This window comes from Amblyomma maculatum, chromosome 11, assembly GCF_055883805.1.
Source record: "Amblyomma maculatum isolate TAMU_Amacu chromosome 11, ASM5588380v1, whole genome shotgun sequence".
NCBI classification, from domain to species: Eukaryota; Metazoa; Arthropoda; class Arachnida; order Ixodida; family Ixodidae; genus Amblyomma; species Amblyomma maculatum.
The window spans coordinates 126,333,052-126,358,649 of NC_139354.1; the positions used below are offsets into that span (position 1 = coordinate 126,333,052).

The 25,598-nt window shown below is 46.6% G+C and overlaps 1 protein-coding gene across 1 annotated transcript in view; it reads right to left on the reverse strand.

Annotated features, from left to right (window-relative positions):
• Window positions 1–2,182: 2,182 nt before the first annotated feature.
• Window positions 2,183–25,598, reverse strand: part of LOC146174918 (uncharacterized) — a 201,051-nt gene continuing 177,635 nt past the window's right edge. Inside the window, exons 7-9 of the mRNA XM_084585487.1 lie at window positions 16,528–16,672; window positions 15,977–16,114; window positions 2,183–2,307 (exon numbers count right to left, since the gene is read on the reverse strand). Of these exons, the coding sequence (XP_084441613.1) occupies window positions 2,197–2,307; window positions 15,977–16,114; window positions 16,528–16,672 (394 nt within the window). The 3' untranslated portion in view covers window positions 2,183–2,196. The remainder of the gene's footprint in view (window positions 2,308–15,976; window positions 16,115–16,527; window positions 16,673–25,598) is intronic.

Below are 25,598 nucleotides of genomic sequence, written 5' to 3' on the forward strand. Positions count from 1 at the left end.
TTAGAGATGTTCTTGTAAGTGACACTGTGAATGCGTTGTATCATTGTGATACAAAACCTATATTGTTTGTTCAAACTGAAATAGCATGGTGTAGTAAAAAAAAAATTCCTACTCTTCTCTTGCAACTGCCTACAATGTTCAAGTGTCTACTGTATTGGTGGCTGAAGCCTCGTCAAGCAGCAAACAATATAGATTTTTCTCCCGCCACCTTTCTTACTCAGGCAATATAAACCTGATTTGATTGCTGTGGAAAGAAAACGAAAAACAAGGAGAAACAAAACAACGAATACATAATCACGAAAGACAGATTGCTTGTATAAAATTATTCGCCTATGCATTACTTGTCTGACAATCTTCCTTTTGTGATTCTGTGTATTGAATTTTGTGTTTCACTTTGTTTTTCGTTTTGTTTTTACATTTTAGATTTTGACTGCTTTTGCTTCGAATACTCGACATTGCGTTTGCTACGATTGACGGACTGCTATAAATAAGTTTTGTTTCGTTCGTATTTTGTTACCCTTGTTTTAGGTGTTTAGTAATACGTCTTTGTTCATGCCATTTGCTGATTTCTGATACTGGCAGGGTTGACGGTAATAAGGCTCTGAACACATGCGTGGTCGAGGGTTTAAATTATGTCCCTTTTTCTCTCAATAAACATTTGGTTTGTGTTGTCATCATTGCGCCATAGTGGTTTTGAAGACATGCTGGCAATGGCTTCCTATATCAGTAAATTACCTCGAACGTTTTGAAGGCAAACATAGCCACACTTTCGCATCATCTTCTTTAGACGGAAAATTTAATTTCAGAATTTCTTAGAGCATTTCATTTTCAGCACAGTACGCAGAATATTTTATTGTTATCTGAAAATGGCAGTGGAGAATTTCCACGAAATATAGCGACGAATGTACAGCTGATTTTATCCTGGAGATGTTTGATTTTTGATGATAATATAGATTCGCACATCAAGGCCACCACTTCGCCTGTTTTGTATGTCAAGAGCAGTAGCACACAAGACAGATAGACACATGACACATCTTTATAAAATACCTTTTTGGAACTTGCACGTGCACCGAAAATAAACACGTAAGAGCGCGATTGAAGGAATATTCTGTGAGTGCGACATTTTCAGTAATTCAGGAGTAGTTATTCATAACCTTCCTCCCAAGCGGCTGGTGGTTGTCACTCGGTAATTTCTCTCAATATAGACCTACTCCACCTTAAGGGTTCTCATAAAAAATCAATGAATAATTTATCTCCATCGTCCGATTAGGAGAACATTCCTTTTCTTGGTGCCTACTGTTTATTTTACATATAGTAGGTTCTGCGGGGGTGGGTACCCATTTCTAAAGCACACCCTACCGGCCTGGCAGCGCTAGGAATCTTGCTCTTCCACTCTTGGCTTGCTTTATTTAAGGGTCGAAAAAAGCAAAAAGATTGCAGTATTGAAGTAATGAAACTTAACCCAACTAAACTTCGCACTGAAAAAATTTCTATAGTAGTTTCTTTGACGAATGTAGACGCCCGCAGCCCGCTTTCAGCGAAACTGAAAAAACGGTGTGAAAAACACGCACTGTCACAGCTTCCAAACCTTCATCTGCACCCACAAGCCTCTCTATTACTTCGCTGACGCGTTGAGGATATCGCGGCCATGTTTATCAAAAAAGGTGTGTACGACCTCAAGATTGCTTCAGGTACTTTTGGAATGCAAGATTTTGAGCTGCCAGATTTTTTTTCCTTGAGTATATAATGTTACAATACATTGTAGGGGATTCCATTTTACCCAGGTGTGCGACCGCATAGAATGGCCGCATTTGGCTAGATGGCTCATATGGCTGTCGTTACATCACCCTCATCGCATCGCGTTAGCGCCATGCCTTTCTAGCATAAGGATTTTACAACTAAACCTGACCCTATGCCATAGAGCGTTATAATTATAATCTAATATAGTCGACAATAAACTATTTATTTCTATTTTTTTCTGAATATTCAAACATGTTTACAAATATTTGCAGTTACACAGATCGACCGAGAAGTTACCCCACTTACTGGCGCATCACTGCGCAGTGTAACTCACCTTACTACATTCCTCCCCTTCCTGCAGAGCGGCGACTCGTTTCACGGGTCTTTCACGCTCGAAATCAATTAAGCGCTAATTAAAATGGCAGGACGAAGCGAAGATTTTGACCACACGTTTATTCAGCTCGTCAACATCATAACTTTATAGGGGCTGCTGATGTGTTTCTGCAGACGTTCCCTAATGGTCTTTGGCGTGAGAGGGTGGCTTGTGCACATCTGGTTAATGCATACCTAGAAAGATGAAAATAATTCAGGCAGGATAACAAAGTTTTTCTGTTGGTTGCTGTTTTTTTGTTTTTTACTACAGACCATGGAATACATATATCTTAATAGGAAGGCTTTGTGAGGTTCCGACTATCAAGCTCTGCAGACTATAAATGATACCAATTTCAGGTCGTTTATCACAGCTGCGAAAGCAAAGTAAACAAGAAAGAAACAAGGCCGTACGACTGCACAAGTAAAGGTTTATAACTCTGAATCGCAATTTGATATCAGCTTCGATAACAATAATTTACGATAGCATCTACTCTCAGTACTTAAAGTGGCTGATTTGCAGTGGTTTGATTTGTAGGCTCATGTGCAAAACCTCATTAAATATCATTAATTGAATTATTGCCCTAAAGCCTATTTTAGAATTAAAGACAAAGCGCGGAGGAGTCCTTGAAAAACGGTTTCAACGGACCTGCAAAGACGAGGAGCTTTCACGGCAGCATTCAAACAAATGCATGTAATATATCTTCGTTTGTGCACGTTTTCGTTAGTAGTGCCTGCTAACTATTGCTCCGCCTGCAATACGACCTCCGGCTTTCCCGCTGCGTCTCCTTTTCGGATTGCGGCATTTCTTGCGCCTATATTTCTTGTCGAGCAAAACCAAAAATCAAAGCTTAATTGTAAAACTTTCTTGTACTGCTCGCGGACAGTTTAATAAGTATATTTTGGTTGAAACTTACACCCTGGAAACTCTACACCGAGTGTGGACGATCTAAGTCAAAATGTTCTATTTTTATGCAAAATATGTGTACACAAAGGGTGCGGACTATATAGTCCAGTGATTAATAAAAAAGTTCATGTGCAAAAAGTCTGTAATGATTATTCCTTCGAAGTGATAAAGGTAGACTCCAACCGAAGTATTCAGTGATATAATCCTTGAATTACGCGATGGGAGCTATGCTCATCCAACTATCTCTTATATCTTGTGCTAAAGCATATCTAATCAGCTGAGAGAAGAGCCGGTGCTTCAGACCTCTAGGACGAAGTGTAGACGCCAACACTCCAAAGGCCTAGGCAGGATTGCCGTCCGAGACTCTCAGCGTGACTATCGTTCTTGGCTTCCGGCCATTGAAGACCAGAGCATGCGATGTCTCGTAGCGTATATTAAGATAGGCTTTCATTCGTTGTGGTGGCAATAATTTCATATTCTTTCTTTTCTACTGATAGTCTCCATTTAATCTCTGTTTTTAAATATTCAAAACATTTGTCGGAAGATGTATATGTGGCCACGCTCCCAATGTGAATAAAAAGCTAACAAATTTGGCAGTGGCGCAAACGGAGGTTTCGTGCTATAATCTGTACTCATTAAAATATAATCCTCAATAGAATCATGTAGCTCTGTTTCATTGTGTAGCCGCTGTTTTGGATCGCTAACACTCAATATTGTGATTGCACAGTAGGAAATTATTGAACACATTTCGCTGCGTTAGCCCATGCATATTGCCGCGAAACCTTCAAAACAGTATTTGTTGTTTTTTAACAGCCGCCGGCATACAGACTTATGACTCTGATTCTGGACCGCGTATCAGTTCCGTAATCTTTGTTTGTTAATGCTCGATGTCGCGAGTCACACCTTTATCAGTTTTCTTGTAGCGCAAGATGCACCGAGATCTGTCTCGAAGGTTCCGGCCACTTGGGTGTCTTTCCACAATGTTCCAGCCCGTGCTGGTAGCTGTTTGCGACGTTATCTAGATTGTTCTGTGCAGCCTTTAAATTGAGCGTTGACGAGTGGGAATAGCATTCTTGGTCCGACCACCGACGAGCACGTTTCTTGCTATCGCCGCCGCCGAGTTGCTTAGTTCTTTTGTGGGTGCAAGTCAGCCCAATAAAGATTTTCTTCAGTGCAATCATCGACCCTTCATTTGTGTCGTCGACCTTGTCACCCCTACGTGACGTCTGGTGGAGGTGCTGCCTTTGATCATTCAAGCGAAGACCCAAGCCGTGTTCCTGACGCCCTGGAAGACCAGCCTACAGGTCACCGAGCCAGCCGCCGACTTCAAGGCCTACAAACCGAACACGGTCTGCTGCCTGACCCCATTCGATCTCGCAAGGCATCGACGCTGACAATGGCCCAGCCTACAGCACCGGTTGTTTTCGTCCAACCTCGTGAGCCCCCCTGCTTCCATGGACTACCGGATGAAGATGCGGGAGATTGGATGGACCTTTTCGGCCGTGTAGCAGATTTCAACGGCTGGAACGACGCTGCGAAACTAAGGCAGGTCTACTTTGTTCTTCAAGGACATGCCCGAATTTGGTTTGAAAATCACGAGACTTCTTTCAAGGATTGGGAGACATTCAAAGCACATTTCTTGACGGCCTTTACAAGTTCTGTTCGAAAAGAAAGAGCTCAGACCCTCCTCCAATCAAGAATTCAACTACCAAACGAGCCCGTCCTGGTCTACGTAGAGGAGATGAAACGCCTGTTTCGCCGCGCCGACCCTAACATGACCGAAGGTGAGAGAGTGAAATTCCTAATGCGAGGAGTTAAAGAGTCGCTTTTTGCGGGGCTTGTCCGGAACCCGCCGAAAACTGTGGAAGAATTTGAAAGTGAAGCATCGACCATCGAGAAGACGTTGGACACCCGGATGCACCACTACGAGCGACCACTTCAACCAGACTACTCATGCCACTACCCCAGCGCATCTGCAAGCGGAGAGAACCTTCGGCACCTCATCCGGGAGATCGTGCGAGAGGAGCTCCGCCGAATGCTGCCATCATCGCAACAACCCCAGGGGGCGACGCTCGCGGACGTCGTCCGTGAAGAAGTTCAGCAGGCGCTGGGCATTCCTAAAGCGACGACTCCGACGGCTCCAGTGCATGAATCAGCAGCGATGGACTATGCAGCTGCATTATGTCGTCCTGCACCCCGACGCTACCTCCCAAGCCGACGCGACCTCCCAAGCCCTCGTCGCTACCATCCTGCTTCCGAAAGCCGTCCCTTGGTCCCCGTCCGCCAAGCCTACAAACGACCCTCAAGCCACAGAAAGTGCGATGCCTGGAGGACAGCAAACAACCGACCGCTCTGCTTCCATTGTGGTGAGGCAGGACACATCCTCCGTCACTGCCCGTACAGGCGGATCGGCCTCCGTGGTTTCGCTGTCGACGCCCCACGACCCCGTCCTGGCGAGTGACCACAGGAAATCAACGACTTCCTGCGCAGCGGAGAGCACTTGTCGCCAAGGCGTCTGTCACGCTCCCCATCACCGTACAATGCCCGGTTTGCGTCGCCGGGCCGCGAATACATAAAAGGATGGTCTCCTAGCCCCCGATAGGTGAAACTAAAGGCAGCAACCTTTGGAGGCGATGTTGCTCAACGGCGAAAAGACGAAGATCCTCCGCTGACGACGACCACTAACGACGACACAGCTATTTCATTGCCGCTCCACACGACGACATCGACGACAACACGACCAGAGTGCAAGCCGACACCGCCACCCAGCAAAAAATACGGTATGCCCCGGCCATGATCTGAAGAAACGACGGAGCCGAGATCGGACACCAAAGTCGACGATACAACTCACGACGAGGCCACGTAGAGTACAACCCAGGAGACCAAGTGTGGATTTGGATACCAATTCTTCGTCGCGGACTAAGTGAAAAGCTGTTGCGTCGACACTTTGGGACATACAAAATCCTTCGCTTCGTCGGACCACTGGACAATGAAGTCATTCCCGACGGATTGTCAGCATCACAACGGCGACGCGCACGCCCAGAAATTGTATGTACATGTTGTGCGACTGAAGCCATAATACGTGCGTTAAAGAATCTGTGGTGTTTAAACTTTGCAGTGTTTATGTTTAAGTTTCTTTGTTTTTGAACATCGAGGCGATGTTCTTTTAAGGGGGGACACTCCTCTTAAAACTTTTTTCCTTATTTATGGGTGGATCTGACTGAAACTTGCACCATTAATGTACTTTTGCATGCTGATTTCAAATATCTGGTTAGTTTTCTTGTAGATGAAATAGCTTTCAAAATATTGCCTAATTCATGTTCTTCGTTTGGAGGTGAGTTAATTACTAAACACTTTATGGCATGATGAGAATAGCCCTGCCAGAGTGATCTAGAAGGATCATAGAGTGCCGCTAGTCATGAATTAACGTGGTAGAAGAATTTGAACCAAAGTTACAATAAGTCAAACTTTTATGAATAAAAGCCCAGGTTGGCACCTAAGATTGATAATTAATTCTGTAAATGTTGCCGCATAACAACTGTACATATTTTTGTCCTACGGCACTGTCGAAGGTTTTCTCTTTCTAACAAGACAAGAATGAGAGCTATAGCACAAATAGACTAAGAGATATCTCTCCTCCAAAATTGCAGCACCCTCAAAATTGCAGTTTTGAGAAAACGAGGAAAAACACTTCACAGCATGTAGGTGTAAATTATGTCAATGATTGATATGTCAACAAGATCAGAAACAGGTGGAAAGTGATCTGAAGCGAAAATTAATGGCCTATGCCAATTTGAGCCAAAGTTACGCAATAGGAAACGTTTGAAAGTAAAATTCCATTTGGGTACCGAAGACAACATAACCTTCTCAGCAAATTTTCTTTTGTGGTCACTGCATTTACCTTGGTTTCATGAGACTCGCAGGATTCCCTTTCTAGAAAAAAAATTTTTAAAGCAATAGCAAGAACAGGATCAGAGATATTGATCTTTAAAAAATGCAACACTACCAAAATTGGGGGATTGTCGGAAGCACTCAAGCCTCACGGCATTTAATCAGGAAGGGCAACCCCAAAGACCTCATGCTATTAAAATGCACCAGGAGCATAGTCGGGGTGCATGCTGTCGCGGTGTTTTCTTTTTTCTGTTTTAGCAACGCCAAGCGAAGCCGCCCGCTTCTTTGCAGAACGTGCGCTACTGTGCAAGTCCTTTTCTTCAGCTCTCCTGGACCCAGTTGCTGTCACATTTGTACTGCATTCTTGCAGAATTGCTGCTGCTGTATGCTTGCAGCCGGCATTGAAGCGCAGCACAGCTTCTGCTGTGGCTGCTTCCACAGCAAACAGTGATGAGTGCCGCTCTTTGTGGATCAAGGTCCAGATGACCGAGTGGAAGCTTTCGTTCGAGTTCTGGGTCTTCCCCCGAATGCACCTCTGCAGCAGGCTCTTCTCTGATAAACGACTATAAACAGGCAAAAGAGCATCAGCCACATCTCTTGGCAGACTGTAATTGTGCTTTGGTGCAGGCTCCTCTTTTGCCTTTGCAGCGTTGTGGCGGCACCATGACTTCTCACTGGTAGGACACAAACTGTGTTTGGGGCAGTCATCAGTAGATGTGATGTGGTAATATGTCGCCATCACAGCTCGCTGCATGGCATCCACATCACCTACATTTGATCGAAGCGCTCGGCCATAATATATTGCCAGCTTGTCAACTAGATCAGCTGTCAGCCTTCCTCTGCCGCCAAGACTTTGCTTCCCTGCACCCTTGTGTCTCTGCAAGAGGTTGCGCAAAGCTGCTCCCATACGCTTGTGCACGTGATTTATGCAGTCCTCTTTGACTATTTCAATGTAGCCATAGATTGCAGCATCTTTAAGAGCACTGAACGTGCGACTGTCCCCATCGCATAGCATGGTTGTGTAGCGCATGTTGTGGCGCTGCAGAGATCTTTCAAACAGAATTTTGCCAGCCTCTACCTCCATTTGACCAGCCTTGGAGTTGGTGTTTTTTTGGCACTGGTGGCGTGATTTCCAAAGTTCGTAGCCGTCAGTGTTTGGCTTGGGACCAATTTCGCAGCCCAGACAAAAGTTTGACAACACCACATAATCAAGCACGTAACCAGTGAAGAGTTCCACCACGGCACCGACGCCTATATGTGATGAGTGTCCGCGCGTCATCCATGTGCCGTCGTAGCACACGGCAATGTTCCCCCTATGCCCAAAACACAAGTCATCGTAGACCTTCGCCACTGCCTGCGCGGCTTGTGCCATAACGGTCGTGGCGGCTCGGGTAGCAGCGGGTTGCAGTGTGTTCTTCCGTTGAAAAGTGCCGTTGAAAAGTCTTGTTGTGCATCCCGCGCCGCGACAACCCCATCGCCGAAAAGATATCGTTCATTGCTGTCTGGCCGTTACCGGTCGACAGCATTGCTCGACTAGCCAGAATATTCAGCTCAAAAGGATTGCACCTTTTCTCGCCGTCAACCCTCCGCGAGTTCCACTCGGCCGCAATCTCACCGCAGTTGTCGCACAGCACGATCAGTTTTACTGCGAGGCCATAGCTCCGGTCGCTGGTCTTTCGTGCCGTCGCCGGCGTCGATACCAGTCTATCAAGCGTAGCCTGCTCACGGGCACTCACTTGAGTTATGTCACTGTTAGTGACAGGCGCGGTATCAATACGTACACGACTGCAGTCGGCACGAAGAACGGCGCCGTTGTCCAGCGGAATCGGAGAAGCGTCGCCGCCCGCAACGTGATCGTCACACAATCCCGCAGCACTGGCACTTGCTTCTTGCACAGTATGCAACGAAGTCGCATTCTTAACGCGTTTCTTTGGTTGCTTTCGCCCGAACTTGTGCAAAGAGCGGTACTTCTTCGCGCCTGGCATGACTCTCGCGTTGCACTAGCGTGGTCGGCAGAAAGACAAAATGGCGTCACTGGGAGTCCGCATTTCAGGGCTAGCTTGCCGGAACCAACCAAACGACGCCATTTTGATCACGTGCCTTAACCGGCCAATAGTAGCGCGCGCTGCATGCTATCTTTTTGTTTGTTTTTTATGGGGAAGGCGGAGCGCACAGGGTTGCTTTCCGAAAGAAAAAATAAGCCGAAAGCGCGCGCTTTCGAACGAGACCAAAATCGCCGCGGTGGAGCGCGTAGTTCTCATGCGCCGGGCGATCGAAATTGGGTGTCGTTTGTCCACAATTTAAAGGGCAGTGGGTGTGGTACTGCATTTTTTAATCGCTATAACTTCATAAATACGCGGGGTATAAGGATGAAAATTTGCGTGCAGATGCGGAATGGTGCGAGGAATACGAAAATGAAAAAATTGAAAATCCGATTTTCAGGCCGATTTTTGGTGCCAAAGAGCCGTGTCCCCCCTTAAGGTGGGAGTAATGCCGCGAAACCTTCAAAACAGTATTTGTTGTTTTTCAACGGCCGCCGGCATACAGACTTATGACTCTGATTCTGGACCGCGTATCAGTTCCGTAATCTTTGTTTGTTAATGCTCGATGTCGTGAGTCACACCTTTATCAGTTTTGTTGTAGCGCAAGATACACCGAGATCTGTCTCGAAGGTTCCGGCCACTTGGGTGTCTTTCCACAATGTTCCAGCCCGTGCTGGTAGCTGTTTGCGATGTTATCTAGATTGTTCTGTGCAGTCTTTAAATTGAGCGTTGACGAGTGGGAATAGCATTCTTGGTCCGACCACCGACGAGCATGTTTGTTGCTATCGCCGCCGCCGAGTTGCTTAGTTCTTTTGTGGGTGCAAGTCAGCCCAATAAAGATTTTCTTCAGTGCAATCATCGACCCTTCATTTGTGTCGTCGACCTTGTCACCCCCACGTGACAATATATTTTCAGCGTATCCACCAAGAGGCCATGGTGAAAAAAGATAATGTACTCGACTACCTGACTTCGCCGCGCTCCAAGCCTATGACTGGTGACCCTGTTCCTCACCACGAGGTTGTGTGACGTTTGGTTTAGACATTAGGTCATGCATCGCGACGAAAATGACGATGGCCATTCGCCATTGCAGTGATATGGCCAGCAGAGCTCACCTGATGCATGAGTGCCTTTCCGGAGGGCAATGGATTAAGGTGAGCTAAATTTAGGGGTTTTCAATGCTTTAAATATGTAATATTGGAGCATGGTGCCTGTGGCTCGATAAGAGGTTCAACACCTTGTTACATTGTCCTTTAACGTATTACAAAAGAGTAAAGTATGTTATAACATGTCTGGCACGTTTACAGCACTCCGTTCATACATCCCCAAACATAAACACTGTCGTGGTGTCCTCACTTGCGACACCACCATACCAAGGTAATTAAAAAAACGTGACAGTATGCAAAGCCTTCCGTATCTGCAGTTCGAAAGCAAGCAACTGGGAATATGAGGGCCTCGCTATAAGACACATATAAATGAACCTAAAGGCAGCTAACACCAAAGAAGCGCTACGGCATTTTATTCCAATTGATCGATGTGAGAGCAAAACGGGATCATTTATTACATATAAGATAAAACAGCCTCGCTGCCGCTGGGATTTCAACATACTTCCTCCAAAAATTCGCATCCGGTTCTCTAACACTTTGCTACAGCCACTGCTTTCCAGAGTTTTGCACTGTTATGTATTTATATTGTGTTTCGTTGTATTTATATTGCGTTATACTATCATCTAGAGTGTTGGCCAGCGCCACCCACGTCCGTAACGGCTGCGTACGATTATGCTAGGGTTACATACATATCTTGTCACTGCAGTGCTTTGCCGCGCCATACGAGTATCCACAAATTATAGAAGGTAGTGAATGCTCCATGTTGGTTTTAAATCGTTTATTCAGAAGTTCGTTCCACATGTAATCACAATATTTGGCAGTGTTACCACTTGTAGCTTGTTTCTGCCACTAGACGCCTTTCATACTATGCGGGTAATTGACTGCCCTAGGCTTAATATTTAGCGCAAATATCAAGTGCATGCAACCCTAAACTTGGTTTTGCACTTATGAGGCCTCGCGGTGGGTTTAATTAAATGGATCATCAGGTGGCGCAGATTGTTCCCTGTGGACGTCTTTATTTAGGCCAGTCACGTTTGATAGTTTCGCCCATTTACAGATAAAATTGATGTCTTGCGCTTTCTGTGTTTTCTGTCTGCTCAGATCCACCTTTGAAACAGATTTATAACAAAAGTTGTGCTTTGCTATGAGCGTTTTCGCAGCCTGTTTATAAATTTCTATTTTACTGGAAATTTTACAAAGTACATTGAACTAATTCTTTTTTCAATACTTTGCCTTGCACCTAAATGCGTTTCACGTATTTCAGAAGCCCCGCACATTAACCATTTTCGTAATACAATGAAATATTTGTTTCAGCAGCCCTAAAAGAATATTTTGCAAGTTCAGGAAATCAAGCATGGTTTTAAATTCGTTGCTCAAAAAAAAATGAAATGTGTCTTCTAGCAATATCATTGTATGCGACTTAAAATTGTTTCCCATTAACTCCTTTGCCTCTAAAGAAGTAAGCGGTGGTGTTCTTCGATGTGCTAATGAGGGTACTGATGATTGAATCTGATTTAAACTCTAATTATCAACGCCGCTTCTGTTTTCTAATATCTCGAAACTAAAAGTAATAATGTCTAACTGGATTGGACAGCAGAGCATGTAAAATAACTGATTGCTAATCTGAATATATGATTGAGTTGGGTCTTCGAAACTAGAAATAAAATAAACGATACTTCTCCTGTAATAATCGTATGTTGAGACGGACTAGAGAGCTGCGGTACAACTGGGTAGCATCCTCATTAGTGCCATTCTTCTTGAGACCGATGCCTTGAAATGTTCGGTATTGAATTATTTCTACCGCTGACTAAGAATTTTAATTAGATAATGTAAACAAAACACTGTTTGACTGCATTAAATTGTATGCTTTAAAAAACTGACATCATGGCCTTGGTGGTAGTGCGCATGTCTTGATATAATTGTGAACGTCTGCGGCTAAAACCCGAGCTGAAGCTGAAATTAATCGTTTGTAATTTGTCCAAATCTATATACAAGTTAATCTCCTATAATCTAGAGCAATTCTTTATTTTAAATGCTTTATTCCTCACACCCCTGTGCCACCTGGGTTTTTGGTGCGGGACCGACGGATGTTTTCGATTCAATTGTAGCGTAGTTCCGTCACCTCTGCCACTGAACGGAACAAAAAAGCTATCACCGAACTCTTAGAATAATAATGACATTATTTTGGTGCTTAAAACCCTGTAAACCACAAAAACAAAAACATATCGGTGGGAGCCACGGGAAGCGAGGTCCCGGATAAGAAGATGTGCAACTTTCTAAATGTAGCCAGTTTCCTCGCTTTCCCGAAAGCCTGTCAAGGATTGGCGCTGGAAACATATTACACCCTTTTCGATTTTAGTTAGATCCAGGAACTCATCAATGCTTGTAATAATAATTTCAAAGGATCATTTTCATTCGAAGGAAAAATCGTGATAAAAAATATCAACATTTCGGTTGACACACTGAGTAGCGTGATAAAAAGAACATATTCCAATAACCTTCACCGCTCTAGAACGAGATGAAGAAGATGGTTTGCACGGAATGAAGGAGCACTGAACAAGGGTAAATGGGGTACGCCTTAGTTCGCTGGTCGAGCCAACGTTTCTACAAGTGGACTTGTCTTCTTTCGGGCAAAGCGATCATCACCGATTATAACTGACGACCGGTAAAAATGGGCAATAGCGTCCCCTGGCCTGGCACGCGGCTTTTCTAGGGGTGTGCGCTTGGGAAAAGCTCCACGAACCCAGCTGCGCCCCCCCCCCCGCCTCCCTGCGTGGTGGGCCGAGACTCAGTTTCACACCTCGCAGCCTGCAAAGGTGGTCCATATTTGTCTTTCAAAAGTACTTCCTTTGAGCCTCACCTGCAGTGCTCCCTTTGAGCCTCAGCTGTAGCAGTTCTAACCGATGGTCAGCAATGATCGCTTTGCCCAGACGAAGGCAAGCTCACTTGTCGAAACGTTGTCCCGACCTGCGAACTGAAGCGCACCCCCTTTAACCTTGTTCAGTGGTATTTCATTCACCACTCTAAACACTCAGTTAATCCACACTTTTCTGGCGTGTTGCCCAACATTTTGTATAAAGAGCTTTCAATTTATACATTAAATAGGAAGAGCATTCGCAATATAATGGCGCCAGCTCAGTATCACAAACTGATTTTCAAACAGCTGTTGACGTGATGCACTTTTTCCCCTGTCTAGATTTTCTTTAAGTGTGTTTGTTATTAGTGATATCACAAAGTATATTGTAGCGTGTGCAACAGCAGCCGCTAGGCGGCTGCTCATCGAGAGTCTCGTGCGCGGACTCGAAGAAGTGGCATAAGAAGAAGCTGAAGTCGACTCCTGACACTCAGTGCTCTGGACCTGCTCTTCTGTGCCTGCTAGGTCAACCCCCTATTAAAACACCAACCTTCTGATTACGGGCCTAAACGGCTACGTGACACTGGTGGAGGTGCTCGGTGGGAAGGCTGGTAGAACGGTAACTGCAGAGTGGGCGGCGTCTGTGCTTCGAAACGAAGCTGTTGCGCAGGAGGCACTGCAGGCCGACGAAGAGCCGCTGCGTAGTTCATAGAACGTGGCTCCAAAAGTGACTCAGGCGGTGAAAATGTTTGACGGATTTCTTCACGCACGGCTTCGGTGACACCCGCGGCAGTCGGGTTAGGCGATCCAAGATTGAACTTGAGGAGCTCCTCGCGAACTACCTCGCGGATCAGCTCACGCAGAGAGTGATCTTCAGTGGACCCGTTCAATGTGGCCACAAGGCTGAAGGGTTGACCACAGGCAGACTCCGTGCGCCGGTAGCGTTGCTGCAGGGCTCGCTCAATAAGGGTAGCTTCATTGATGAAGTCCGCGACGGTTTGAGGTGGACTGCGAACCAGACCAGCGAAGAGGGGTTCTTTTACGCCCTGCATCAGGTGGCGCAACTTCGCTGATTCCGTCATGTCGGGATCCGCCCGTCGGCCAAGGCGGGTCACGTCCTCGGCGAACATGGCCACGCTTTCGTTAGGTAGTTACACACGGGCTTCAAGGAGGCGACGTGCGCGATCACGGCGGTCGTGGCTGGTAAAGGTTTCCCGCAGCTGCTGGCGAAAGGAATCCCAGTTTTGAAGACTGGCCTCCCTATTCTCATACCACGTTTTAGCACAGTCCTCAAGCGCGAAATATACATTGCGGGGTTTCTGAGCCGGGCTTCACTGATTAAATTGCGCCACTCGCTCGAACTGGTCGATCCAGTCGTCGACTTCTTCCTCAGTACGCCGCCGTGGAAACTGGGGAGCGGACGATGCTGCTGACGCAGAAACTGATGCTGACTTGCCTGGGCTATTGCAGAAGTCTCGAACTGCTGGTCAGCTGGCGTCGGTTCAGGTAGAGGAGCGAATTCCGGCGCCAGACCCCAGAGTCGACGCCTGCAGCGATGAACGAGTGTCGACACAAACGGAAGCCGCTTCAGACTCGATGAACGGCTGCGAGAGGCCTGTGACATGTAGTTCAAGACCTCACCTCCACCAGGCCTCTGTTGGGTCCTTTTCCAATTTCTGATTCGGGCAAGAGGTGGATAATTGTCGCTACAGATTACCTTACGCGTTACGCTGAAACGAAGGCTCTCCAGCGCGGTACAGCAATCGAGGCAGCGAAATTTTTCATCGAACGCATCGTCCTGAGGCACGGCGCCCCGACAGTTATAATAACGGACCGAGGCACTTCTTTCACTGCCAAGCTTCTGGAATCTGTCATGCAGCTAAGCGGCACTACCCATCGCAGGTCAACGGCCTACCATCCACAAACTAATTGCTTGACAGAACGTCTGAAGAAAACTCTCGTCGACATGATGTCCATGTACATAGATGTTGAACATTGGTCTTGAGATCACGTCCTGCCATACGTCGCGTTTGCGTACAACATGGCCCAGCAGGAAATAAAGCAAATGACGCCCATCTCCTTATTGTATGGCCGCGAAGTTTCGACAATGCTAGAAGCCATGTTGCCCCACGACGGCCGTGACCTCGAAGCTGGCGCCGAGGAGTTCACTCAACGCGCAGAAGAATCGTGACAGCTGGCGAGGGCACGCATCCGGAACCAGCTAAGTCGAGACGCCCAGCGTTACGATCACCGCCACCGTGTAGTGACTTTCGAACCGGGCGACAGAGTGTGGCTCTGGACTCCGATTCGACGTCGAGGACTATCCGAAAAACTTCTGAAGCAGTACTTTGGCCCATACAAAGTGCTCCGTCAGTTGAGCGACGTCACGTACGAAGTGCTTCCGGACGGCTTTTCTTCTACTCGTTGCGAGCAGAAATCCGAGGTTCTCCATGTCGTGCGCATGAAGTCGTACTTTTCGCGAGAAAGTAGTGCACCGCCTACCGCATGTTTCTTGCTTTATTTTTGCTTCTCTCTGCTTTCGAATTCATCAAGTTGACATTTATTTTTTTAGAGAGGGGGGTAATGTAGCGTGTGCAACAGCAGCCGCTAGGCGGCTGCTCATCGAGAGTCTCGTGCGCGGACTCGAAGAAGTTGCCCCATGGCGTTCGAGAAGAAGCTGAAGTCGACTCCTGACACTCGGTGCTCTGGACCTGCTTTTCTGTGCCTACTAGGTCAACCCCCTATTAAAACCAAACCTTCTGGTGACGGGCCTAAACGGCTACATGACAATATTATGATATCAGTGCCCTAACCAGTGGTTAATTCATTTAAATGCCGTGTTAGTTTGCAGGCGCATCTCCAACATTTGGTTTCCTACTAGCATAACATACGTTAACCGCTCTGTCGTAATGCCCTTGGACACCTTATGTACTTACTTGTATAAAATAAATAAAAGGGATGCATGAAGAGAGTAGAAAGATGCTATGTGGTTTCTTACTAACCTTCTAAACTTCATATTTCTCTTCTTACATTTTTAAGTCTAGATGTCATTAGGATCTCAGTAGCTCACCTTTGTTTTCTTATCTTCGGGAACACCACATGGAGTATAGTCCGGTGCAGGAAGAACATTGTGCTCTTTTTCACCGTCAGCGTTAATGGTCGCACAAACCAAATAGCAGCTCTGAATATTGTGAACTTCGCTATAGTTCTGAAAAATAATGTTAAGAAGAATCTTCCCTTAACATTACTTAATGGTTCAACGCACTAAAATGGCGTAATAAGCATATAAAACTCGATTTAAGTGAAATAATTAATATATTTGACCTGTTGCAGGCTTTGGTTTAGTGAAGGAAACCGGAGTGCTATGTTGAGGCCCACATGTCCTGACTTGCTTTTGCAACAGCAGCTACGTGCGTCGGTTGGTCAAGGTAAATGTGTACAATTACTGCATCGTATTTCGTCTAGCTGAATTTCTTTAATTGTACAGGTCCCCGATTTGCCATGTTGCAAATTGAAGGGATTAATTGTAATGAATTTCTTGCGTAATGACTGTAAAAATCTGAACGTAATGACTGTATATATATTTTCCAGTCACACGGAATTAGGTGTAAAAAAAGTTACCTGAATATATTGCACACTAGGGTGCTCCTTGTAGAGAAGCCTGCAATGCCTACTGGGATCTATGAGAACATTTCTTAAATTGGCTTCCGAAAGTGGCGGATATTTTCGGGGTTCAATGTTTAAAAGACATGTTCCGTTTTCGGATCTGAAAAAGAAAAACAGCCATTATTAAACTACAAATCGAGCATGGCAAGCTTTGGAGACGGAGGAAAGAAAGCATTGTAATAAAATTACCCATTGCGCAAAATTTATGCTAAGTATTTCAAAGCATTCATCACTCTAGTGCGCAGAGCAAGAGGAGATGTTACATTCTAGTTTCAGGAGAAGCGGAAATGGGTCTTAAGGTGAAAGCCTTTCTTGGCTGAGAGATATATGTGTAGACAGGGAAGGATTGCAGGAAACTGCTGCAGCAATTATCCGCATGACCTAACACCTAAAGAAAAAATCTCGCTCCACCGCGAATCAAACAACTGTCCCTCCGATCCTCAACCGAGCGCGTAAACAGCTATTCCACGCAAGGCGCTTCAGAAGGAGATCGTAATTCGCCTTGATCAGATGAGGATGATAACAGCCGTGATAATGACGACATAGTTTTTGATAATAATAACGATAGCAGCAATTATAATGATGCTACAGTTAATGATAACAATATGATGGTATCAGCGATGACAAAGGCTGTAGCTGGTGAAGGCAGTCCTGTAGAGTGCCTTCCGCCATTTCCACTTTTATGCCAACTTAAGGGTAGTGCTGTAATGTTTTAAATTTAAAGCTACAATCTACTGTGTGAGCAGTAACCGGCAATAATTTGGCAATACATTTCAAGAATACCACAAAGCTTTGAACATAAACTAACAGAGTTTTAATGAGTAAAAAAAACATCGATCTGAAGTTGGCGCCAAGAGCTGTTACCGTGACAATAGTGCCCGACAGACATGGACGAGGAAGAAAACAACATGTCTTTCTCTTGCTGTTTTACCACGATGAATGACCAAAAAGTCATTCTATCCGGTCAAATAGTTAACAGAGCCGAGTGAAAGTATTTATCTTTTTCCTCTATTCATTACACATAAACCACTTGGAGCGAAAGCGCTGCGGAATAGGTTTCTGTTTCATAAGATAACAAAAACCTCCTTTTTAAATATGTGCATTTCGAAGAGGAACTCAAAAGAAAAACTTCACCGCTAGTGCGTGATCAATGTGATTATTACACAAGAGATACTCTGCTCGAAAAACGCTGTTTAAAAACTCGTGTATCATTTTATGTGCTATGCTAATTGACGAAGAGACAAGTCTATGGTCACGAAGGTGAGAATTTTGTTGTGGCAGTGCCCCAGAAGATTTCTTACGTAGAGAGACTGAGTGACTGCTAATATTTACTTCAGCTTTGTGTGATTTGTCACATATTTTGTTGCGTTTGATTCGTCTTTTACATTACTTTAGAAACAATACGGTGTCTGCGGAGCTGACTGGAAATCATGGTATTGATCACATAGTGGATGGCTGGTTACACGCATTGTAATAGCGTAAATATAGAAATAGTGAAAACATCGTGACAATGCAGACATAGAAATGTCTAATAATCATAATAATTACATCAGTAGTAGTGACGGCACTTTTGTTACATAAATTTGGTTTTCCTTCTTAGATGTCGATTAAGTTCATTCTAGAAAAGGTTTGTGGATTTCTATTCAAGCATAGGATTAGTTTTAAGTGTTGTAATTTTGATGGCATAATAAACTACTTTGATTTCTTGAAGGCGTTGCCTTGTAGACGGATTCCAGCCGTGAACCATCTTTACCTACGGTCGCCTCAACATAAGCTTTGCGCTAGCGATAACTTGGTAGGTTCAGCTGCGCGTATTCTAAAGTTTATGAGACAGGGTTACCTTCTAGGAGCGGATGAATACTTATGAACAGCAGGCTCAAAATGAAACACACGTTATGTGCTTGAGACGTAAATCGTGCTTGCCACCCATCAGGTAGGAAGCTGATCTTAGAGCAATCGCTCCGTGGTTACATGGAGTTGTCTTGTGAGTGCAACAGTAGTTATATTAAAGCGATTTAGGAAACGGCAATGTCGATGCTGTGCAGCTTGCACACACACCTAAGGATATCTGTTTTTGCAGTCACCGCCGATTCCTGTACCAGCCTTCACTGACAGGAACGGCACCGCTCGGAAAGGTGGAAGTAGCAACTATCGGGTCAGCGCCAAGCCATATCGGATCAGGTCTCCAATACGACGACTTGTCTCGACAGCTGTCGTAATAATAATAATAATAATAATAATTGGTTCACAGGAAGGGAAAGGCGCTGTATCTGTCACACTTGCTCTGTGGACACCTGAACCGCGCCGTAAGGGAAGGGATGAAAATGGGAATGAAAGTAAAAAGAGAGAAAGGGGAGCCATAGTGGAGGGCTGCGGAGTAATTTCGGCCACCTGGGGATATTTAACGTGCGCTGACATCGCACAGCACACGGACGCCTCTTCGTTTTACCGCCATCGAAACGCAGCCACCGTGGTCGGGTTCGAACCCGGGAACTCCGGCACAATAGTCGGGCGTCTTACCACTGCACCACCCCGTCGGGGCAACAGCTGTCAGCCTGCTACGAATTCCACTTCCACGTGTGGGCAGTTCAGGCAATCCGGCTGGCTTCATAAAGGACGGCACACCGGGTGGAACCTGCATTATAGCAGCAGTGCCGCTGGTACACACACCTAAGCATATCTACTTTGGAAGGTGAGAATAGTCATATGTTGTTTTATTCGTGCTTTGCATTCGTGCACTGCTGTCGAGCGAGAGTATCATTTCTGTGCTTCTGTGCTTGATATTACGGAGTTTAGTCTACAGTACGTGCATCTTAGCTCGCGATAAAAGTTTGTTATCTTCGCGTATGTGTGCGGCGCCTCGACAGGCGCATACGGTCCCGATAGATCTGCCGTCTCCGGGTTGATTAAGCCTCGGGCTAGACGGTCGACCCCTTCGTTTCCGGAGTTACCCGCGTGAGCCGGAACCCATACGAGATTGATGTGATTGAGAGATCGGTTGCGCAGAATTCGCGCCGCGAGTGCGCTTACAGAATGTTTGGCGATATTTTGAACGGCGCTTTTTGAGTCGCTTAGAATAGTTTTGGTGCGGGAATTCGCGATGGCCAGTGCGATAGCTACTTCCTCTGCCTCGCATATGGAGCTAGCATGAAATGTTATGGCGTTAATTAAGGTTGACTTTGGAGTGGCCATACATGCCTCGAATGCTTCGTTTTTGATGTGTTGAGCTGCATCCACGTGCACTGCTTGTGGATCGTCCTCGTACCGTTCCTCAAGGGTCTCTGCCCTTGTCTTCCTGCGGGCTTCATGTCTGCCTGGTAGCATGGTTTTGGCCATTGATTTAACAACTAGTCTACTAGTTATGTGAGCCGATAAATGGGATGTGGCGCACACCTCCTCAGTGGGGTGTATTTGGAGCTTGTCGAGAATTACGTTTCCCGCAAGGCTGCGTGACAAGCGGGTCACTTGTGCTGTCTTATGGGCTTCAATTAGTTCAGATAGCGTGTTAAAAATTCCCAACTGTAGTAGTCGATCTGAGTTAGCGTATACTGGCAAGCCAAGGGCCGCTTTGTATGCTGTTCTAATTATGCTATTAAGTGCATCTTCGTCCCTACGACGCAGATTATAGTACGGGCAAGCGTACATGATTCTGCTTGTCATAAAGGCTTGAATGATCTTGCACAGGTCGGCTTCTCTCATACCCCTGCGACGTGTGGCAATGCGTCTCACCAGCCCACCTATCTGGTGCACCGTGACGCGTAGCCGGCGTATAGCTTCTGTGTTCTGCGTATTATTCTGAATCAACATTGCGAGAACTCTGATCGTGGCTACCGGGGGTATTCGATGGTTGTCAATGTGTAACTGGATAGGTTTTCGAGAATGTGGTTCTGCCTGTGAAGCTTGTTTGTTCCTTATAACTAATAGTTCTGATTAAGCCGGTGAACAGGTAAGGCCGTTTTCCTGCACATAGGACTGTACCGTGTCGATAGCTCGTTGTAATGACTCTGTAATATCTCCATCGCAGCCGGAATTGGTCCATATGGTGATGTCGTCGGCGTATATGGAAGGATGTATGTGTGGGATATCATCTGACAGACGCGGGAGGCCGCTCATAGCGATGTTGAAGAGAAAATGTGAAAGTACGGCGCCTTGCGATGTTCCTCTCGTCCCTTGTGTAATTTTGTCGCTATCTTTGTCAACGGAATGGAGCGTAGCCGTACACGCATTCAGAAAGGCAGCGATGTAGTCGTATGTCCGTTTGCCTACGTTTAACTGTGAGAGGTGAGTGAGGATGAAAGCGTATGACATATTGTCGAAGGCCCTACTCACATCGAGTCCCAGGATGGTTCGCGTGGCTCTTATGCGATTTGTATCTAGAATGTCTTGTTGAATTTGCCACATAATGTCCTGAGTCAAAAGACCTGCTCGAAACCCAATCATGGATGGGGAAACATGCCTTCCTCGTCGGTGTGTATAAGGAGCCTGTTTAAGACAACGTGTTTCATTACCTTCCCGAGACATGACATTAACGGGATTGGGCAGAGGTTCCCCATCTCGAATCTTTTGCCCGGTTTAGGTATGAAAATAATTTTAGCGTGCTTCCATTCCTCAGGGACGCTGCCCTCTGTCCAGTACCTGTTGAAGAAGTCCGTCAGAGCCTCTACTGACTGGTCCTCTGAATTGCGCAACATCTTATTGGTGATGCAATCTTCCCCCTGTGCCAAGGTGGTGTTAATTTGGTTAAGAGCAGCTCTGATCTCTGCTACGGTAAAGGCGCTATCCATGCGAGGATTATCCAATCCTGAGTACCCATCTGGCGTGGGTATATCCTGGGAGGTGTTAATGTATTTATCTTTTAATGTGGTCATGAGCTCTTCGTCGGTGCCTTGGAAAGATTGCGAGATCCTATGTAGGTTCTTGTGGGATTCGGCCATAGTTCTCGTAGAATCCAGTAAATGTCTAAGTAAAAACCACGTGTTCTTGTTGCCCAGTTCTACCGCCTGTTCAAGAATGATCATGTTTAGAACGTGAACGGTGTAGTATGAGTAGTAGTAGTTAGAAACATTTATTTTAACAGAGGAGTTTGGGGAGCGCAGGCATCTGGGCCACCGCAAGGCCCCACTACATTCAAACATTCATGTTCCTACGGTTCATGACGTCGGCAGCTCGGTCTGTGGCGGTGTTTTGCGGGACCGGATCATCAGAGTGTAGCAGGGTGTCCCATTTCTCACAGGTGGTGGAAATGCTCCAGACCGCGCGGGCATCGGAATTGAATGTGGGCGGAGGTGGCAGTGGGGTGATTGCAAAGGATGCAGGTGGGATCGGTGAGAGTGGGGGGTAACGGGACCTAATGTAAGGGGATAGGAGAGTTCGCATCTGGAGGCAGCGCCATAGTGTTTGGTGGTGAATGCTGAGGGAGGAGTGAGGTGAGGGGTAGACCTGTCTTTCGACCCGGTAGGCCTGAGTCATTTCTTTAAACGTGTGCATGCGCTCCCGGGAGACCTCCGACGTGGGGACCGCCTGTGCCTGGCGTATTAGACCTCGGGCTAAGCTTTTGGCGGCCTCGTTGCCAGGGTTCCCCGAGTGCGCAGGCACCCTGATAAGCTTCACGTGGCGGGGCGGGTTAGCAGTGGGCGAGGTCAGTATGCAAAAAGCAGAAACATGAACTCGCCCACGTGCGAAATTTAGTACTGCAGTTTTTGAGCCTGTATATATCTAGCTTCCATGTGGGCAATTGCAACGGCGATCGCTGCCTCCTCGGCCACTTCTGAGGAGGTAACAGAGGGGAGGGGGAGAGTTGCAATGGACTGAAGAATATTGTTCACCGCGGCTGCCGCCGCCTCATCGCCCGAGCATGCGGCGTCCACCCATGCGGCATCCGTCTCGGAGCCGTAATATTTGTGGAGCGCCTTTGCCCGGGCTCGGCGGCGGGGCTCGTTGTGTTGTGGATGGGAGTTGCGGGGAAGGGGTCGTTTAGGGTAACAAACTGGATTTTAACGGAAGAAAATTGTAGCAGGGGCGGCAGAAAATTAGGCAGGCGGATGAAGTTAATTAGTTTGCAGGGGTCAAGTGGATGCAGCTAGCACAGAACCGGGTTAATTGGAGAAATATGGGAGAGGCCTTCGCCCTGCAGTGGGTATATTAGGGCTGCTGATGATGATAATCTATGACCCCTGTCTTCTTTCATCCTTCCAGGGAACAAGCCTTCCGCCACACAGCCCTTCTATGCGACCATTGTGGCATATTGAAGAGTACATCGCTCGTTACTGCCGCATTTGCCCACTAAACCACCACTACGGCCCCGTCAACCAAGCTAAGCCACGTAACCGTTTCTACGGTTGATCTTGGCAATTACCATCATCTATATAAGATTTTCCGCAGACCGATCGACCACGCAGTCAATCTTTTTTTTTTTTTCAAACCGCAGCTTCTCACCACCACTAGCATCTTCTGCGCGCCGCTTCTCTTTTCCATGGCCTCGGCGGTGGTCTTTATCACCTTTGCCGGAAAACTAGCCAGCGCTGCCGCTGGAGGTCAGACCACTGGAGACTGCGCTGCCTGTAGATTCCTCCATCTGTTATAATGTTATACCCACTCTGTTATAACCTATTGTTAATCTGTCATAAGAACACCGTTTATGTGCTCGTTGACCATGTGGCGACAACGGCGTTAGTGGATATGGGGGCATGCATTTCAATTATGAGTTTATTGCTTAAGAAGTGCTTAGGCCGCAAAGATATGTTTCGATAGAACAGAAATGTGAATTTCTATGGTGAAGGAAGTGCGTTGTTGCGCCCTTTGGGAATGTGCAGTGGTGAAACTGTATTCACAGAGAAATTTGCAGTGCTTTCGCGATGCAGCATAGCGTGATTCTTGTATTGATTTTTTGCGAATGTGTGGTGCTATGGTGTAGTCTCCCCGGAGAGCTCTGCATTGGCAGTTCCCTTCCGTCAGGTCTCAGATAAGTCCCAGAGCAGGAAAATGTTTATGTATCCAAGGATACCAATCAAGAAGCCCTTTATATGGTGTTCGTCGCAGGTTTGTGCCCCAGCCGTGCTTCCGACACCTTCGATGCTATGGTGGCGCGCTTCATTACAACTGTGCCGGAAACATATTGTCGTTCGTCACTGTGCTGTCGGTAGTCAAGTGTGGCTCATGCCTGTGGGTCATCAATTGCCCTGCGCAACTGGTGGTTTTGCCCGTAAATATGAAGATTGCCACACGTAGCCAAAATAATGCTGCTCCGTCAGTGCTTTTATAAAAGACGCGCCTAAAGGAGTTACTTCTGCTCTAGCGCCTGAATAACAAATCCTCCGAATGATCAGCAAATCTCTACTAGCGAACAGCGTGAAACACTGGAAACGTTATTCTTCAAATGCTCGTCCATTTTTCATTTTTCGGAGACACGTGGTTCACGGGGTATTCTCCTGACACGTACCCGAGATCGTATTGATACAGGTTACTCACACACATAGCGCATTTCGTTGTGGTGACGAGAGACGAGGCGCGGAGCAGTAAGAGCAGTACAGAAGCATTCCGAGCGAGGGTGTAACTGTCCTCCCACGAAAAGACTGAGTGTAGAGAGAAGCGCGCCACAATCATCTGACAGCACTTCTCTCCCCAGAATTCTCCTACTGCCCGCAGTGGCGGCAGTTGCAAACCGAGGAGAGGCCCACGATCGTGTAGAACCGCTTGTTTTGTATGCCTTTGTTTTCTAATGCCGATTTCTGCCTCCTTTGGACCTTTTCACGACTGCAGCGACTCTCAAACATGCATACAGCACCTTAGCAGTGCCTTCTTCTCGCAGAGCGCCTACTCTTTGCAGCCGCCATTTTGAGCGGTGCTGACTAAAGAACAAATACGACGCGGATATGACGCTTATGCCATGTGACGTCCTCTACTCGCTTTAGACGACGGAGCAGCCGGGAGTGCACTTGGGTGCCCTCAGAGGGGAAAACGCTCTCCTCTATAATTGGAAGCAAGTGATTCTACTCCTGTTCTCCCACTGGAGGGCGGCCACTTGTCTGAGAGCACTTTCGAGGTGCTCTCGAGTGCACCTGCTCTCCCAATCGAATTCGCCAACAGTTTGACAGAAGCCGTATGGAGTGTTACCGACAGAATTTCACGTGATCAGTAAACAGATTCGGGAGATGCAGGACAAACGTATTATTCAAGTCATGCGGTACTTCGGCGGCTCCTGTCGTTCTGGTCACGAAAAAAGGTGGTACATGGCGCTTTTGCGTGTCCTATCACCGTCAGAAAGCTGTAACAAAGACAAGTTTATCCACTTCCCTGGATCGATGACGCTACATTTGCCCGTACACCATGTCATACTTTTCATCTCTTGACCTGCGGTCGGGTTATTGGCAGATACCCATGCATCTCAGGACAAGAAAAAGGCCACTTTTATCGCGCCCGAAGGCCTGTTTGAATTTAATGTAATGCCGCTCGGGCTGTGCAATGCTGCTGAAACCTTCAAGATATTTATGCATCACATCCTACATGGCTTAAAATGGCATAAATGTATGTGTTACCTGGATGATGTCGTCCTTTTTGGCCGGACATCCATGAGCACAATGATCGCCTTGGGCTTGTACTAGACTACCTGAAAAACGCTGGTCTAGTATTGAAGGCGAAGAATTGGCTCTTCTGTGAGCGGCAGACACTGCTTCGTGGCTACCGCATTGATCCTGAGGGCATCAGAGCTGACCCTCAGAGACCGCGGCAGTTGTGTTATTTTCAACACCTCAGAATGTAAAGGAGGTTCGAAGTTTTCTAGGAGTGCTCGTACTTTCGCCGCTTCATTCCTCGCTTCGCTGACATTGCTCAGCCGCTCACCTAACTTCTCCACAAAAACGCTCCTTACGAGTGGACGCGCGATTGTGACTCTTCGCTAACTAAACTTTCTACTCCGATCGCATCCAGTTCATTCATCCCTTCTGACCCCCCCCCCCCCCCCTTAAGTGCATACTGGCGCCAGTGGTGTTGGCAGCAGCGGTGCTATGTTTATTCAGCGTTATTGCGAC